At 39.5% G+C, this 18,809-nt stretch overlaps 1 protein-coding gene across 10 annotated transcripts in view; it reads right to left on the bottom strand.

The window, feature by feature from the left end:
- The window catches only part of chl1b (cell adhesion molecule L1-like b), a 687,190-nt gene that overhangs the window by 129,395 nt on the left and 538,986 nt on the right, over nucleotides 1–18,809 (bottom strand). For all 10 annotated transcript variants that reach the window (XM_069936961.1, XM_069936960.1, XM_069936966.1 and 7 more), the window contains one exon: nucleotides 15,504–15,626. In XM_069936961.1, the coding sequence (XP_069793062.1) occupies nucleotides 15,504–15,626 (123 nt within the window). The remainder of the gene's footprint in view (nucleotides 1–15,503; nucleotides 15,627–18,809) is intronic.

The raw sequence follows: 18,809 nt of genomic DNA, 5'->3' as shown, positions 1-18,809 counted from the left end.
TTATGGAAAATATTTTTGTTGTTACAACTAACTACAGGGATATTTTTATAAAAAATAATAAATCTCTGCTGAAACACTTCACAAAAAATTTATAATCAATCATTTTGCTGTCGCCCCCTCTAATGGTGTCATCCAGTGCGGTTTGTACCCCTCGCACCCCCCTAGTGACACCAGTGGTTAAACATGCACATCATATTGTAGAATGGGAGACAGGAATTAGATTCAGTTCTAATGCAGCAAAATAAACTGCAGAAATTACAATGCTGAAAGTGAATCCACAGGTATGTCTGGTGGAGATACATCAAAACAATGAGCCATAACGACAGACGGAAGCACACACACACACACACACACACACACACACACACACACACACACACACACACACACACACACACACACACACACACACACACACTTGGCCTGTGGCTAAGATGGCACTGCCTGTGCTGGACAACATACCACAAGAAATTGCAGATGGACGAAGGGCACCAGAAGGTGGGAGAACACCTCCTGTTGAAAAGGAGAATCACAGAAGATAACCCTACAGGACAGTAACCACAGCATCAGACCATCATGGGGCTTAGAGGCTGAAGGACCCACACAGGCTCCGGGTGGTTGGCAACTTGCGGTTGATTTCAGATTTATTGTCAGAGTATATACATGACATCACATACAACCCTGAGATTCTTTTTCCTGCAGGCGAGGCAGAATCATCAGTTCTTGGTGGTACAATAAAAAAAATGTACTTAATGAACACATATAAACAAATAAGGAATGTGAACAAACTAATTGTGCAATACAGAGAGGAACAAAAACAAACAATGAAGTGCAAAAGTAAGAGTTCTGGTTGAGTTTGTTGTTGAGGAGTCTGATGGTGGAGGGGTAGCAGCTGTTCCTGAATCTGCTAGTGCGAGTCTTGTGCACCAAAACCTCTTTCATTATGGTAGCAATGAGAACAGAGCATGTGCTGGGTGGTGTAAATTATTGATGATTGCTGCTGCTCTCCAATGGCAGAGTTCCCCATAGGTGTTCTCCATGATGGGGAATGTTTTGCCTGTGATGTCCTGGGCTGTGTCCACTACCTTTTTCAAAGTTTTACACTCAAGTGTATTGGTGTCCCCATACCAGACTGTGAAGCAGCAGGTCAGCACACTTTCCACCACAGATACATAGAAATCTGCTAGGGTTTACAGTGTCATACCAAACCTCCACAAACTCTGAGGAATTAGAGGTACTTTCTTCAGGATGCCACTAGTGTGATTGGTCCTGGAGAGATCCTCTGAGATAGTGACTCCCAAGAACTTAAATTTGCTCACCCTCTTCACCTCTGATCACTAGATCATACATATCTTGTTTTCTGTTCCTGAAATCAAAAATCAGCTCTTTGGTTTTGGTGGCATTGAGTGCAAGGTTGTTGTTAGTGCACCATTCAGCCAAGTTTTCTATCTCCATCCTGTATGCTGACTCATCATCCCTTTATATACATAACTCGCTACCACGGTGTCGTCAGCAGATTTGTAGACGGTGTTGTTATTGAAACAAGCCACACAGTCAGAGGTGCAAAGTGAATAGAGCAGGGGGATAAGAATGCAGTCGTGTGTTGCTCCAGTATTGATGGAGATTGTGGAGGAGATGATCTTACCAATCCTCACTGATTGTGGTCTGTAGGTGTGGAAATTAAGGATCCAATTACACAGGGGGATGTTGACTCCCAGGTCTTGCAGTTTGATGATCAGTTTTAAGGAGATGATGGTGTTAAATGTCGAACTGTAGTCAATAAAGAGCATCCTAAAGTTTGCATCTTGCTGTACAGGTGTTGCAGGGTTGAAGGACCCATGCAGGCTGCAGATTGCTGGAGACTGGCTCATGGGAACCAGGCATTGGAACTGGAATTTGACATGGTGCTGAGGACAAGAAGAGCTTCCAAAGGGCCTCGAGTGCTCAGGCATCTTGATAGAATTGAAGATTTGGATCTGGAGAAAGGGTTGCCGATGGTATTTTTAAACTATTTTATTTTTAAATTTTAAACCACAATATTAATTGCATTTCATCAAATTCAAAAATTATTTCAAAAAGTTAAACATGTGGTATATAAAACTCCCATTTCCCCTCCTCCCACCTCCCTCCCCTCTCCCTGGGTTGCTGGTGGTTTGAACTTGTGCATATGTTGCTACAAATGCTGTGGGAGTGCTGAAGGGGAATCCACGGACACTCAATGTCCCAGAAAGGACTTTCTTTCGTTTCTCTTTCTCCTCTTGATCGTGGCACCATTTAATGCTCATGGTAACTCTTTGCCTTATGGCAGACAAAAGACAAATATCATGAAAACTGTATTTTTATGTACTATTACATGACAAAAAAATTTACCTTTACACACACACACACACACACACACACACACACACACACACCAAAAGACAGATGAGCAGAAATAGGCCATTCAGCCCATTGAGTCTACCCTGCCATTCAATCATGAGCTGATCCATTTTCCTGCTCAGCTCCACTGCCCGGCCTTGTGTCCATAACCTTTTCTTTCTTTGGCTTGGCTTCGCAGACGAAGATTTATGGAGGGGTATGTCCACATCTGCTGCAGGCTCGTTGGTGACTGACAAGTCCGATGCGGGACAGGCAGGCATGGTTGCAGCGGTTGCAAGGGAAAATTGGTTGGTTGGGGTTGGGTGTTGGGTTTTTCCTCCTTTGTCTTTTGTCAGTGAGGTGGGCCTCCATAACCTTTAATGCTGTGGCTAATCAACAAATTCAATCTCTCCTTTAATTATATCCAATGACTTGGCCTCCACAACTGCTTATGGCAACAAATTCCACAGATTTATCATTCTTTGGCTGAAGAAATTCCTCCGTCTCTTTTTTCGAGGTGGATGCCTGCTTCACCCCTGAAATTGAGCCCCCTTGTCCTAGACTCTCCCACCATGGGAAACAATTTTTTGACATCTATTCTGCCTTTCAACATTTGAAATGTTTCAGTGAGATCCTTCACCTTAATTCTCATGAATTCTAATGAATGTAGGCCAAGAGCTGTGAAATGCTCCTCTTATGATAACTCTTTAATCCCTGAAATCTTCTTTGTGACACTCCTCTGTACCATCTCCAATGTTGGCACATCCTTTCTTCAACGAGAAGCCTAAAATTGCTCACAATATTCCATATCATATATATATATATATATATATATATCTATGCATTACACTTGTGCTGAGAACATTTTCTGGTGTAGCTGATGGAAAACCAAATGTTGAAATCTATTTTATATCCTTCCCTGCCAGAATCGACACAGGTCAGGACTGTACACAATTTGATTTGGTTTTGTTTTATTGACATCCTGGGAATAATTAACTTTAATTTAAGCAAAGTGACAAGCCATTAACCTCTTTTCCAACATACTCAGAGGCCAATGCATTGTTCACCAAAGAAAATATTCTGCCATTCTGTATCAAAACAATTAATTATAATTGAATTATGTAAATATATATCAATGTATTCACACTGATGCTTCTGGTGGCCTTCTCACATCAGACAGTTCATTGAAAGAAATGCAAGATTATGGACTCACTTAAGTGCTTTGTGGGTTTGGCTGATAAAATGTCAAATAAAAAGCACTTTGCAGACATTCCGCAACTCCGAAAATACAATAGTAATTTAACCATTGACTTCTTTGATGTATAAATAGCTTTTATGCTCTACTTTTGATAATGATCCTTTCCAAACAATTTATGTTGCCTTACTGCAGTAAATAACTTTATGGAAAGTTTTGCAGAAAGAGAATGAAATCCCAAAATATTCACAAACACTCAAAAGAAATACAGCAGCAGAGTTGAAAATAAGATGGCTGTGCAACATTTGTTTCACTCTCATAAGGTTCCTGTTAATTTGGATAATGTTATCTTTCCATTGATGTTGCTCCATCTCTTTCTCGGAAGAAGAGAATTTAGGACTTGCAACTGAAATTAGCTGCCCTGTTGTTTGAGCACGTCCACAAGCAAAACAAATTAAACTCCTCATTGTACAGATAAAGGACTCCATAAACATGCCAAGGACAGTTGTAAAGGACAGTTGATGCTGACATTCTAACCTCAGAACAAACACAATCAAATTAGTCAGTGAGCAAACAAACTCTGAGACAACCAGAATTATAAAATCTCATTGATCTGAAATGCACCCAGAACAGTTTGAAATGCAGTGTACCTCTAAAAAAGGCAATGTACATTGTCCTCCATACTGTTGGTAACAAAGACATTTTTTTTCCCTTTATTTGGCCCTGTGCTCCACATTTGTAAATGTGTAATCAAACAATTCACATGATTAAAGTGCACATTACACATCTTGTTAAAGGTTATTTATATGCATCTTAGTTTGACCATGTAGAAATGACAGCACTTTCTATAAATAGTTCCCCCATTTCAGAGTAGCATAATGTTTGGGACATTTGTTTTTACAGGTGCATGAAAATACTCAGGTATGTTTAATTGCATCATTGGTGCAGGTATAAGAGAGCTGGGCTCACTTCGAAGCTTTTAAAGCAAACCACTACTGTATTTTTATGGATGTGTTTTTTCACAACCATGTGATCCCCTGCACATTATATGCATGTGCACACTGTACAATAATTTTTTTACACATTGAATATTAAAGTGAACTTAATTGAGCCGCCACTGGTTCTAAATTAAATTCTTTTTAAATTAATATTTAAAATAACCATTTTACATCTTTCGCTATGGAGGCTGATAATGTTATCTGAACATGTATCACTGTTTTTTTGTGATTTTTATAGGTCATTTTATTAAGGTGCTGGTCAAGACTACTACACTTGTGCATTATATGTATGTGTATAATACATGGGTGTATATGTTATATGAGTGAAAATATGGTAGATAGCCACTGAAAAAGGATGGCCAGTTTACAGTTTGTCAAAAAGTGTTATGTATATATGCCTGTGTGCATATGTATATTTGCCTGTGTGCATATGTATATATGCCTGTTATATGAGTGAAAATATGGTAGATAGCCACTGAAAAAAGATGGCCAGTTTAGTTTCTCAAAAAGTGTTATGTATATATGCCTGTGTGCGTATGACGTCATTATGCTCCGTGTTATGACATCGTCACTCATATATATGTTATATGAGTGAAAATATGGTAGATAGCCACTGAAAAAAGATGGCCAGTTTAGTTTCTCAAAAAGTGTTATGTATATATGCCTGTGTGCGTATGACGTCATTATGCTCCGTGTTATGGCCAGTTTAGTTTCTAAACTGAAAAAAGATGGCCAGTTTAGTTTCTAAACTGAAAAAGGATGGCCAGTTTAGTTTGTCAAAAAGTGTTATGTATATATGCCTGTGTGCATACGTATATATGCCTGTGTGCATATGTATATAAGCCTGTTATATGAGTGAAATACATGGGTGTATGTGTATAATACATGGGTGTATATGTTATATGAGTGAAAATATGGTAGATAGCCACTGAAAAAAGATGGCCAGTTTAGTTTCTCAAAAAGTGTTATGTATATATGCCTGTGTGCGTATGACGTCATTATGCTCCGTGTTATGACATCGTCACTCATATATATTGTGTGTTGCGGGGAATCGTTTTAGATTTGTATTTAACAATGAATGAAGCATCATGTAACTGTGTGCAAAGTATTTCTAAACCTCAAATACATAACAGATTAGTAACGAGGACTGAAACGGACCTCTTTGATGCTCCAGACATTGGAGTGAAGATTTAAAAAGGAAACACAAGATTTTTCCCACAGTGGACCCCACAAGCTTAGTTACAGAGAACAAAGAAAAAAGAACAAAGCCTCAGAATGGTGAGAGACAGTTTGGGAAGTTCGTGGTCTCTGAAGAAAACTAATATGACTATGTAGAAAGATTTGATCATCACTGTGTTGCTCATAATATTACTGATACTGAACCTTTAAATTGAAAATTGAAAACAGTCACTATTTCTAAGCCAAATGGGATGTAAAACATTTCAACTGATAGCAGTCCTGATCTCTATTAGCAACTGAAACACCAGGAACAAAAACATATGCAGAGTTGTGTGCTAATAGAGGGGGACATCTCAGTCCCAAACCACCTATTATGGCAGAAAGACAAAGATTTTATTTCAGAAAACAGAGAACGGGCAAATTGGTAAGCAAATGTTTGACTGAATTACATAAATTGTCATGACACTGTGAGTTTGGTGAATTCTTAAACGAAGCATTAAGAGACCAATTGGTAACGGGTTTAACAGACTGCAGTACCAGACAATGATTACTAAGTAAAAAAGAAGTAACACTTAATTCAACTTATGACAGAGCCTTAGGTTTCGAGAGTTGCCGATAATAACTTGGACATCTACCAAGGTGAACCACTAGTGATGGGCAAATTTTCCTGCCAAGAATGCTTTCACTGTGGAAAAAACAACAACAGTCCCGTTAAGTGTTATTTCAGAAGATCTAGATGTCATCTTTGTGATAGAGAGAGCCACATCAGAGCCAAGTATCTGAGAAACAAAGGTAAAAAGGATTAAAAAAAAGGTGTCCCACTGGAGTAAGAACAGTGTAGAAGGATGAAAGCCCCAGCACTGAAACAAATAACTCGGAAGAAGACAAGACAGTGGAAGTCATGTATGTTCACAGATTAAAGGATAGAAAATCAGATTTCTACATCAAGGTGAAAATCAACAACAAACTTCGAATTGATTTGGACACGGGCAGCAGTTTCACTAATGCCATTAAATTTAAAACAACAACTGCTATCCCACCTCACCCTTAAAGAAGCCAACACGATGTTAAAAACAGTCACAGGGAGAAAGACAAGGTGTTGAAAAATGCAGCATAAATGTGAAATATAAAGACCAAACACCGAAGATTACCCCTTGACATCATTGACACCAAGGAGCCGGCGTTGTTCGGAAGTAACTAGCTATCACACATTCAACTAGATTGGATAGAAATTGGATCCAGAATGAACTAATGCTTGGGAGATAAGGACAAGCCAAAACTGGTGTAAGTTCTCAATAAGTACCAGACAGTTTTCACAAAAGGCCTGGGAAAAAATAAAGCAGTCCTCCACCAAGCAGTCCTCCACCAAGCAGTCCTCCACCAAGCAGTCCTCCACCTAGCAGTCCTCCACCAAGCAGTTCTCCACCAAGCAGTCCTCCACCAAGCAGTCCTCCACCAAGCAGTCCTATGATTTAACAGAGCAGTCCTCCACTACGTCCTGTTCAACATCACAGTCCTATGTAACATCCGAATGGGGTTTGCCAAAGACAAACTTCACAGTCCTTGCCACCAACCAAAAGGAAAAGAGTCTGGAGAAACCAAAAAGTACTCTGACGGATTCTCTCTCAGAGATGATAAAAGAGGAAAAAATGTCCTCCAGAACAACTGAAAGATTATGTACAGTGGCTTGGCAATTTATCATTTCATACTTACGTTATAGTGTAATTATAATCCTCACCATTAGTATAGGGGCATAGTTCATTATAAGGGCTGCCCATATGTTATTTTCACAAAGCATTTATTTGTGGGCGGGAATGGGGGGAAAGAGAGTTATGTATATATGCTTGCATGTGGGTCACTCATGTATACTGTGTGGTGTGGGGAAGCATATTAGACTTATATTAAACAATGAAAGAAGTATCACATCTCTGTGTGCAGTGTATTTGTAAACCTCAAATATATAACAAGAAGTATTTGAAAGAGCCTGCAGAATTCTATAAAAAGGTCTTCTGGACAGATGAGACCAAGATTAACCTGTATCAGAGTGATGGCAAGATCAGAGTGTGGAGGCACAAAGGAACTGCCCAAGATCCAAAGTATACCACTGCATGTCTGAAACATTGTGGTGGGTGTATTATGGCCTGTGCATGTATGGCTGCCACAGATACTGGCTGTAGCAAATTGAATTCTGAGGAGTATTACAACATCTTATCTGCTCAAGTTCAAGTAAATGCTTCCAAACTCATTGGACGGCACTTCATCCTACAGCAAGACAGTGATTCCAAATGTACTGCTAAACCAACAAGGGAGTTTTTCAAAACTAAAATCTGGAAAATTCTTGAAAGACCAAGTCAGTCACTCAATCTAAATCCAATTGAGCATGCCTTCCATATGCTGATAATCCCCCAAATCAAGTAGCAGCTGAAGATGGCTGCAGTAGAAGCCTAGCAGAGCATCACCAGAAAAGATACTCAGCACCGAGTGATGTCTATGAATCACAGACTTCAAACAGTCATTACATGCAAGGGATATGCAAAAAAAGTGGTAAGCATGATGACTTTAATATACATACCATAGCTATGTCCCAAATATTACGGGGCCCCAAAATGAGGGGACTGTGGCGGCCTGCAATTGCGAAGATCAGGCCGGCACATCACGCGACAGCAAATGTGGACAGAGATCGCTAAAGTGACTCCCAGGACAACGAACTGGCGGGGGTAGAAGCTGGGGCAGCATCATCCCAACAGCCGAAAAATGGCACAGGTCAAGCTGTACAGCTAACTCAGCAAAAGCAGACTGGGAAGAAGGGCATTTATATGCATGGACATTCCCGCCGCTATTGTTATTCATATGGATGACTCAGTCATTCATTAAAAATGGCGGGAACTTGGACAGTATAAAAGTAGCCTTTCCAGCCCTAATAAAGGAGTGAGCTTAACTTGCCACACTGTGTATTATGGCCTGTGCATGTACACAGTGTGTGTGTGTGTGTGTGTGTGTGTGTGTGTGTGTGTGTGTGTGTGTGTGTGTGTGTGTGTGTGTGTGTGTGTGTGTGTGTGTGTGTATGCGTGCGTGTGTGTGTGTTTCTTTGTAACAGTCTGCTACAGGACAATGTATGAAGAATTTCTACATGGTCAAACCAAAATGTACATAAATGCCCTTGAATAAAATCTGGAATATGCACTTTAATCACAGGTGAAAGTTTGTTTACAAATTTAAAACTGTGGAGCAGAAGGGGTACTTAAAGGGGGAAAAAAAAGTATTTGTTCCAAACATTATGGAGGGCAATGTAAATGACATCTCCAGAAACATAACTCACAATTACTTGACATTGTTGGAATCTAAAGATGAACAGAACAACCTTTTGCATAAACAGATGCCTTCAATGTTACATTTTGTTGAAATAAATTGTGAGTGCATTTCAAAGCTGTACAACTGCAAAAGTTAATCTTAAACATTATTGATGGGCAAAACCATGGACATGCTCATGCTTTCACCTCACTTCACTCCCTCAATTCCATTTCCAATGCATTCAGCTGTTCATGGTCTTCATTGCAACAGCTGAAATGTTTTGCTGACAAGCATCTGTTAAAAATATGTGTCAAAGTCTGACCCGATTCCCCAAGCTTTACAGAGTAAAGATAACTGAGAAATAGAGACTGGTAGCTTTTCATATGTATGCTATAAATTGACCCAAGGTTCTGTCTGGTTTTATAATATTATTTGAAGAAAATGTTTGCTATTCAAGTGACAACTGGAGAATTTGATGATTTGCTTGCAATTTGTTTTAGCCCTGCAGCCAATCTGCTTTAATTTAGAAAACATCCTCATGCAATGTGAAATCAAATCTAATTATTATTTGCAGTATGAATTTCCTTGAACAGCTCAGTGTAGTACCTTTCTCCAGAACAACTTGGCACAAGATTTTGGAAATCAATAACGATGCGTCATTTAATTTTTGAAAATAATTTGGAAACAATATTAAATTATAGGCTGCTTATTCCTAGGTAGAGTTGGAAATATTAGGGAATGCCACGGTTAATCAAGCTGAGTAATCGCATTTCAGTGTCACAATCTTTCTTTACCCACGGAACACCTGAAGTGTGGCTGGTGAGCAAGAGTTCCATCCCAAACCAATACAAAAAAAATTTTTTTTTTGTTGCTTTTGCTGGAAAAATCATCTTTATTTTGTCTTCAAATTTACATGGTCGCTCTGCACACTATTGTTTATTACTATAATCATATTTATCTTTCCAATATTATCAAGGACTGCCAATAACAAACCCTAGGATCATCAGTGGTCTGAAAAGGTTGAGAAATATTCTGTCAGTGATTAATGTTGAACAGAAGCACATGATGCTGAGCCCCTGAGCTCCACTTACTGCTTTTTTGGGGGGAAAAATTACCATGCTTTTTTTTGGGAGAAGATGCAAGGGTTTCTTTCATAGGTTCCATTTTTCCCACTTGAACTCTGAAAATTTAATTTTCACTTTTCTGATTAGATTTATGCAACAGTGAGATATTTTCAGCTATTCATTGGAATTCTAACTTTCATTCTAAAGGAAAGAATATAGGAACAGCTATGCAACATCACTTGGCAATTGAAGCCTTGGGAAGCAGATTTAGAAGGCTTCTAAGTTAAGTCATATGAATGGAATTGATTATAATTTATTTCATTGTCTTTATTTGCAACAGATTCTTACAATAAGACCAAGTCATAACCATCTTTTCTGAATTATACTTTAATTCAGAACTTACTCAAAAGTTTTAAGCAGATGGACATAATTTCTCATGGCATAATGACTGCAAGTTTAATAGTTAAGTCGTGAAAAAATAATTGCCAATTTGAAAAATTGTAATGGCAAATACTGTCCTATGCAATAAAACTGGCATAAGTCACATTAAAGTCAGAGCTTTCATGTAGAATATACTGATTATTTCAAAATGCTCATTCCTTTTAACCTTAGAATTCTGAAGGTATTCAGATTAAAAGTGGTAAACGTGAGAAAATTATTAAACTTTCAACTTCAGATCACCACAAAATAGACCATGATGAAAATAGCTACTTTGCCCATCCAGAAGTAACTGCAGTCCCATCAAACTAGACATTTAGTAATGTCTCAAATAACATTCACTATCTGATTCAAGCTCCAGTCCAGATTCTGAACAGCACTTGTACAGTGAGAAGGGGGATAAATAAGTCATGTACCTTGTGGTTGCATGTGGGCTATTTAAGGGAAACACAATTTTTAGATGTGCTTTTGCCAGAGTCTCTTTGACCTAGACACAGCCAAAGCATTATTTCTGGGTCCCTTCACTCCAATTAGAACAATGAAGACCAGTGTTACCGATTATATTGTAATTTATACTGTATATAGATATGTTTTAAAGGAGATCAATTGTTGCAGGTTTATTAGTGTAGGTCACATACAAACATTTCAAAATAGATCTCATTTAAGATACTGGAGTTCTGATCAAGCCAGACAGGTCAGCTCCAAGTGCCTTTGCAAAAGCTTTGGGGAGTGCATATAGGGTCTTCACTAATGGGTTGTTGTTTTGAAAAGCAACAGATGAAAGAACTTGGAGGATTAGTTTTGGAGCCACAGGCTGGCTGAGTGCAGTTTGCTGTTCTAAGAGGATCATGTGGTTTTGCAAGCAGAGAGAGTCAAACAGGGCTTTTCTCTGGGAGAGAGGGAGAGAGAGAGAGAGAGAGAGAGAGAGAGAGAGAAAGAGAGAGAATTCCATTTTACAGTGCTAGAGTTCAGCAGCAGCAACAGGGACTGGAACAGGACAAGCTGGAAAGCTTGTGGAAAAACCCCATTTTGAAGACAGGTTGTGAGTTCTAAGTTCAGCCTGGTCAAAGCCCTTGTGGTCCATACAAGAGGAGAGGACTGGCTGCCTACTGTTTCACTTGAAATAAGGGAAACAAAAAGGAATCATGTGGTGACCTGAAAGAAAGAGGTTATCATCTGGAAAACCCTGATGGGGCAAGTTTCTTCAGCAAGACACTGACGTGGCTGATTACAAGGAATCAGTTTGTATCCAGCAAACAACAAATCTCTCTCTGAAAGCCAACAAGAACTATTTACCTTTCAAGCACTCAAGCCTGGTGAACTTCAAAAATGTTAAATTCTGTGCACAGAAGAAGAATTGCCTGCAACTAGTGAACTTGGAGGATTGAAAAGTGAGATTGGACTGTGAGTCAAAGAACTTTTCTAACCTTACCCACACATTACATACACGTGCGCTTAGAATTAGAAGGGGGTTAAGTTAGGTTAAGAAAGTTAATAGTAATAAATTAGGGTTGGATCCTGTTTTCATGTTTAAAAATAATTAAAAACAACTTTTGTTCAAGTAACTATTTCTTTTGGTGAATAACTGGACTCGTAACACCAGCACAACATGATTTCTGCTCTGTGACTGAAGACTCATTGAGACTATTTGATAATTTCTGTACTTAAAGCTGCACTAAACACAAAATGAACTGCACTTACACTACAATGGGCCCAAGGTTCAGTGGCCTACTCACTACTTGTCATAACAAAGCTTGAAAGCCTGCACACTCAGGGCAATCATTGTGAGTGGAAGGAAAGAGCCTGCTGTTGATACTAAAATGTGGTTGAATGGAGTTTGTAGAATCAATGCTGCACGCAACTCAATCACAGTATCACATCAGAAAATGTAAGCATTGTTACACATTCACTTATACTCTGCTGTGCTTTGTACTCTATTGTTTCATCAGTCCTCAAACATTTCCATCTCGCTGATTCATTCTCCCCTCCCTGTGCACATCTCACCTGTGCAGCTCCTACTTCACCTTATGATATAGGAACAAATGATGTGCATGGGAGAAATAATGGAAAGTTTAGATGAGAGGATGCATGGACCTTCAAACTCATCTTGATCAGATGTTACACCTCAAGATCAATCAACAAACAGGAGCAAAGAATATATGGTGTTCGGGCAGTTTTCACAACCCACACAATGTTTGCAGGGAAATGGGAAACGTTTGTCTCAAATTAAATGAATGTCTGCTAAAGTATGCAAAATCTGATGGCAGAGAGGATATTTCTGTCCATTAAATGATTGGACAACTGCACTGTGCACCAAACAATCCAATCATTCAAGTCTTTATGAAGGAGCTTCACAGTTTGAATAGGATCCATGAAACACTCGTTTTTGCCATGCAACATCCATGCAGTAAGCTTTTATCAGTGAATGTGTTGGGAGTCCCAGATAACAAAATAGTCTAGAAACAAACACCCCTGGGTTCCATGAGGAAGTAGCCCAAAACTGGTTCTATGGTATAGAGCAAAGACCATTGGCTGACAGGCATTGTGTGACTGGATGATTTAATGGAGTGGGGTTCTGCAGGTTTCAGTGCTAGACCCCTTGCTTTCCATCATATTTATCAATGATTTGTTCTTAAATATCCAAGTCATGATTTTGAAGTTGGTAATGCATAGCATTGGGCCATAGGTTTAATCCAGCAAACCAGAAAATGTTGGCTGCAGACTATTTAGGTCGGAAAATATAGTGAGGTATTTTTACTAGTGGAGGTACTGGGTTCCTGAGAGGGGACATCACAGTGAAACCATACGTAAGTGTTTAAGTTACAACAAGAGATGTTGTACTGTTCTCCAGATTATTGGTAGGATGTGATACAACTTGAGTGATGAAGGAGGTATTCAAGAATGTTAACAAGGATGTCAAATTCTGGTGAAGAGGAGAAGTGGCGAGGAGGTGTTTTCCTTGATAAAGCCTTCAACATTCTGAACAATCTGCCTCAATCTCTGTTTTGGAGGGCTGAACCACATAGAAGTGGTAGGAAGGGTACAGATTTGCAGTTGCTTTGGGTTCCTGGTTGGGACTTTCACTCAGAGTTACAGTTTCAACTGTAAACATTATGTTGATCATTACATATTTGATTTACATCAATATTAAGTTTATCCACTGCCTTCTGGTCTTGAACAATTTTGATGGTTTTGGAAAAGTTCTTTATACCAATGTTGCATGATAAGACATGCATGCTAATCCCCCACCTTTCCCTTGCTTTCAGCATTTCAAAGGTTGCTCCATAGCATTCCAGCTCATTCCTCAATCATTCCCAACAACCTGCTTCTTCCCACAGCAGCTTGCCTTGTGGTCACAGTCGGTACAAAATGTGTACTTTAACTATTCCTCTTCCCAAGATCTCCAAGCACAAATAACAACATGCCTGCATATCTTTCAGGTGTAGCATAATTACTGGAAAATTAAATTAAAGACGCCAGATGGAAACTGAGATACCACAGGACAGTGCATCTCTTTGAGCTAGCAAATGCAACCCAGAGTTTCAGTGAGCTTGCCATTTTAATTGTCCATTCTACTCTCATCCTGACATTTGTCCTGCACTGTTCTAACAGGGCACAATCTAAGCTTAAGACATAGCACATCATATTTCACTGCAAAAAATTATCATTTTCTTGACTCCAAATTGCATTTTGCAATTTTACACCATTATAATTGAGCATTTATTTTAGGCAAGAGCTTTTGGTAACAATTTTGCTATTTTCATTTACACTTCCTTGAGACCCATCTTTCACAATATTACCAATCCCTTTTCAATTACTTTTGACCTTACATCATCAACTTAATTCATTTTTGTCATTAAACTCTCCTTCTTCCAACTATTAAAGGGCCTTTGCTTGGAAATGGGTCATGTGGGATGATGTCATTGTAAGGTAAGCAATCAATTTCATTGCAAAATAAAACAAAGGAGCCTTGCTGTGGTTTCTGATGTCCATTTGGCTGCTCCAATGCATTTTACAAATAAATGCACAAAAGAGCTTGAACATGCAAATGTCACCGACCCAGAGAGCGATCCTCAATCGCTTGTGACCCTTGTCCAATCCACCCAATCATTGATATCCATCTAACTTCCTCTGTTGGCAACTGTCGCTATATCCCCCCATCTCAATATCCAATAGCAAAACATCACCCCAACACTTCTACCAATCAGATGCCCCAATCCTTTACCTGGGACCAGTTGCCCTCACCAACTTCCTAACTCACAGCATGACCTCTCTGCCAACCTCTCAGACCCACATCCCCCATTCCAATATCATTCCCACATAACAGGTCACTCTTCATGGAAGCCAAGCTCACTTCTTCCAACATGATCTGGCCTTTTCTTTGTGCACTCTGCATTGGTAATTCAGAAAAAGGATTCGTCTTTGAGAATGTACATCCTCATCTGTTACACATGACTCTATGGGCCTGAGTGCAAGCCCAATTCGTTGTAGAATTTCATTTTCTAAATATTCTGATGCATTAAGCAAAATAGTATACAGTACATTGCCATAATTCTGTTAAGGCAAAAATGTCCATTTGAACAGTCCATCCATAATGCCAATGGTATTTGATGTGACAGATGTGTGAAACGCTCTTGTCTGTTTCTATAACAATTCAGTCTGGATACTATGTCTACACTAGTTCATCAATGTGGGGTTACTGGAACATTGATATTAAACCTATTTGTTTCCTCAGCTGCTATGTTAAGATCCAATCACACAATTTCAAAGAAGAGATTTAAAAAATTATATTAAACCAACAGCAGAAAGAAAATCATTGGATGTGAAGTGCTTTGGGATTCTGCGAGGTAGTGAATGGTGATATATAAATGAATTTCCTAAATAAACATTTGTTCAACATTTATTCTATTCCACACAACAAAAAGAAAGAAAATGAAATTGATCTGCAATCAAGTCCAAGAAACCACATTTTGTACTTACTCAGTTGGTACTTAAGCAGATAACCTGTCAGAATGCCATTTGGCTTTTCTGGAGGTCCCCACATCAGAGTCACAGAGTTTTTGGCAAAATTCCCAATTCTCAGAAAAGCAGGCTGTGCAGGGACTGTTAAAACAAAGCAAATCATTTTCACTTAAATTTTTCATTTCACACTCTACAGTAAGAATAAAAACCGATTGCAAATATCGAAGACAAATGCTTTCTGAACTGACCAACAGTACATAAAATATTTTGATAATATTTTGGAATATTAAAATCAGTTCTATAAATTAATGTCTTATTCATTGCATTTCAGATATTACTTTTCCATCAAACAGTAGGAGGCAATTTCCGTGAAAGCAGGCACACCTCCACTGCTCCATAAATCATATCATTAATATGGCCCATATGACATGAATTATCAATGATAACTTGCGCCCACAGATTATTTTGCATTAATGAAGCAAATCTCGCAATTTCAAAGCACACAATAAGTGCATTCATAATGTGATAGGTTTTTTGTAGTTTTGGTGATATTATTGACAATGCAAGTCACCTAATCAGAGAATTGGAACTCAGTTGCATATTTACTACCATGCAATTTGCATGGAATTTTATGCCAGAAAAACAAATGCATTTGTGCACTAATAAAGGAGAACCTCATTAATTTGCAATATCTTTTCCAGTTCCTTCTGGCCCAATGTATTTTTAATAAATTGTTGTCTTTCATGCTGACGAAAATGATCGAACATTAATTCATGAATTATTAACATCAACAGATGCTCAAAAACCATGAAGTTCATATCAGAGTTTCTAACCTCATCAGAAGGGAGAGGTCAACTGAAAAGTAGTTTTCATGGCTGTACAAAAACAACTGTGACCAAACTCGATTGTTTTATTACTTTTACTTTACTTTGGCTAGGCTTCGCGGACGAAGATTTATGGAGGGGGTAAAAGTCCACGTCAGCTGCAGGCTCGTTTGTGGCTGACCAGTCCGATGCGGGACAGGTAGACACGATTGCAGCGGCTGCAGGGGAAAATTGGTTGGTTGGGGTTGGGTGTTGGGTTTTTCCTCCTTTGCCTTTTGTCAGTGAGGTGGGCTCTGCGGTCTTCTTCAAAGGAGGTTGCTGCCTGCCAAACTGTGAGGCGCCAAGATGCACGGTGGCCAGTGGAGAGCTTGCCATATAACACGATCTTGGGTAGGCGATGGTCCTCCATTCTGGAGACGTGACCCACCCAGCACAGCTGGATCTTCAGCAGCATGGACTCGATGCTGTAGGCCTCTGCCATCTCGAGTACTTCGATGTTAGGGATGAAGTTGCTCCAATGAATGTTGAGGATGGAGCGGAGACAACGCTGGTGGAGGCGTTCTAGGAGCCGTAGGTGATGCCGGTAGAGGACCCATGATTCGGAGCCGAACAGGAGTGTGGATATAACAACGGCTCTGTATATGCTTATCTTTGTGAGGTTTTTCAGTTGGTTGTTTTTCCAGACTCTTTTGTGTAGTCTTCCAAAGGCGCTATTTGCCTTGGCGAGTCTGTTGTCTATCTCGTTGTCGATCCTTGCATCTGATGAAATGGTGCAGCCAAGATAGGTAAACTGTTGACCGTTTTGAGTTTTGTGTGCCCGATGGAGATGTGGGGGGGCTGGTAGTCATGGTGGGGAGCTGGCTGATGGAGGACCTCAGTTTTCTTCAGGCTGACTTCCAGGCCAAACATTTTGGCAGTTTCCGCAAAGCAGGACGTCAAGCGCTGAAGAGCTGGCTCTGAATGGGCAACTAAATGCATTTTGAAATATGCAGAAGATAGAATATCAATCAAGTGACTCGGGTACTAAATTATGAAATATTTAGAGTCATAGATTTTTACAGCACCAAAAGATAGCCTTTGGACCATTTTGTCCATGCTGTCAAAGCTCGTCCCATTTACCTGGGTTCGACAAACATCCCTCTGAACCTTTTCTATCCTTGTCCTTGTCTAAATGTCTTTTAAGAATTACGATTGTCCCCACCTCTACCACTTCCCCCGGCAGCTTGTTCCATACACCCACCAGCCTTGTGAGGAAGGTTCTCCTCAGGTCTTTTTGAAATCGTTCCTCTCACCTTAAATCTAGCCCTTCCAGTTTTACGTGTCCATTCCCTGGGAAAAAGATGATGGCTATTTCCATTACCTATGATCCTCGTGAATTTGTTTAACTTGAAAAATACCCCCCTCCACCACCATGTAACACTTGGTGCAAGTCATTATTTTTTTTATTTGTAGACCTATTAATGCAGGCTGCATTTGTGAGACAGACAGTAGGGCAAGCTGCACTCTAAGACTAAACAATGTGAATAATTGAATATCATCATGACAGATACATTCAAAATCTATCAAAAATCACTTCTATAAAACAAAATCACTCAAAATAATGGGAAACATGAAAAATAATCAGCTGCACTGAAATGAATTTCATCAAGTCAAAAACACTCTCTCTCTCTCTCTCTCTCTCACTCTCTCTTTCTCTCTCTATTCTTAACCTGCAGTGATTGGTTGAAATTCATGCTCCATCACTGAGAAGCCAATGTCTGAGAGCAGTGGCAATTAGCTGAGCTATGGTTTGTGCCTTCCTCTGAACTGCAGAATGTGATGGAAATTTTATTCCTTTGTGGGAAAAGTCCAACAGTGAAAATTCCTGCAATTGGTTGTTGGAGTTCAGATCCTGATCCAGCAGTTATGCCTCACTGGACTCAAAAGTGAAGTAATACCCTTGTCCCTGTTCCCAATACCAAAGATAACCTGCTCCTTTTAAAATGAATGAACATGGGTTTGCTAGTGGACAGAACTCTTCTATGGGTTCTGAATAGGTTAGGGATTGTCAGAAGATGTGCACCACAAGGGGTTTTATAATCTCTTCGATACACTATTTTAAGTTTTTCTGGTTCTTAGCAGATGGAAAATCTGCTATTGGTATGGTGGAAGAGTAATAACCTGAGTCTCAATCTGGACAAGATGACGGAGATGATCGTGGATTTCAGTCGGACAAGGAAGAAACATTCTCAACTACTTATCAGTAACTCTGTAATGGAAAGAATGGAGAGCATCAAGTTCCTCAGAGTTCACTTAACTCGTGACCTCTCGTGGACACACAACATCTCCTTATTTGTCAAGAATGAACAACAGAAACTGCACTTCCTGAGAAGATTGATGTGGGCAAAGTCCCCAGCCACCATCATGTCAAAATTCTACAGGAGCTATATGGAGAGCAACTTGGCCGGCTGCATCACAATGTGGTATGGTGGCTGCAGAGAAATGAATTGGAGGTCAACCA

The sequence above is a fragment of the Narcine bancroftii genome, chromosome 5 (genome assembly GCF_036971445.1).
Source record: "Narcine bancroftii isolate sNarBan1 chromosome 5, sNarBan1.hap1, whole genome shotgun sequence".
NCBI lineage: Eukaryota > Metazoa > Chordata > Chondrichthyes > Torpediniformes > Narcinidae > Narcine > Narcine bancroftii.
This window is presented reverse-complemented; position numbering and strand designations above follow the sequence as displayed.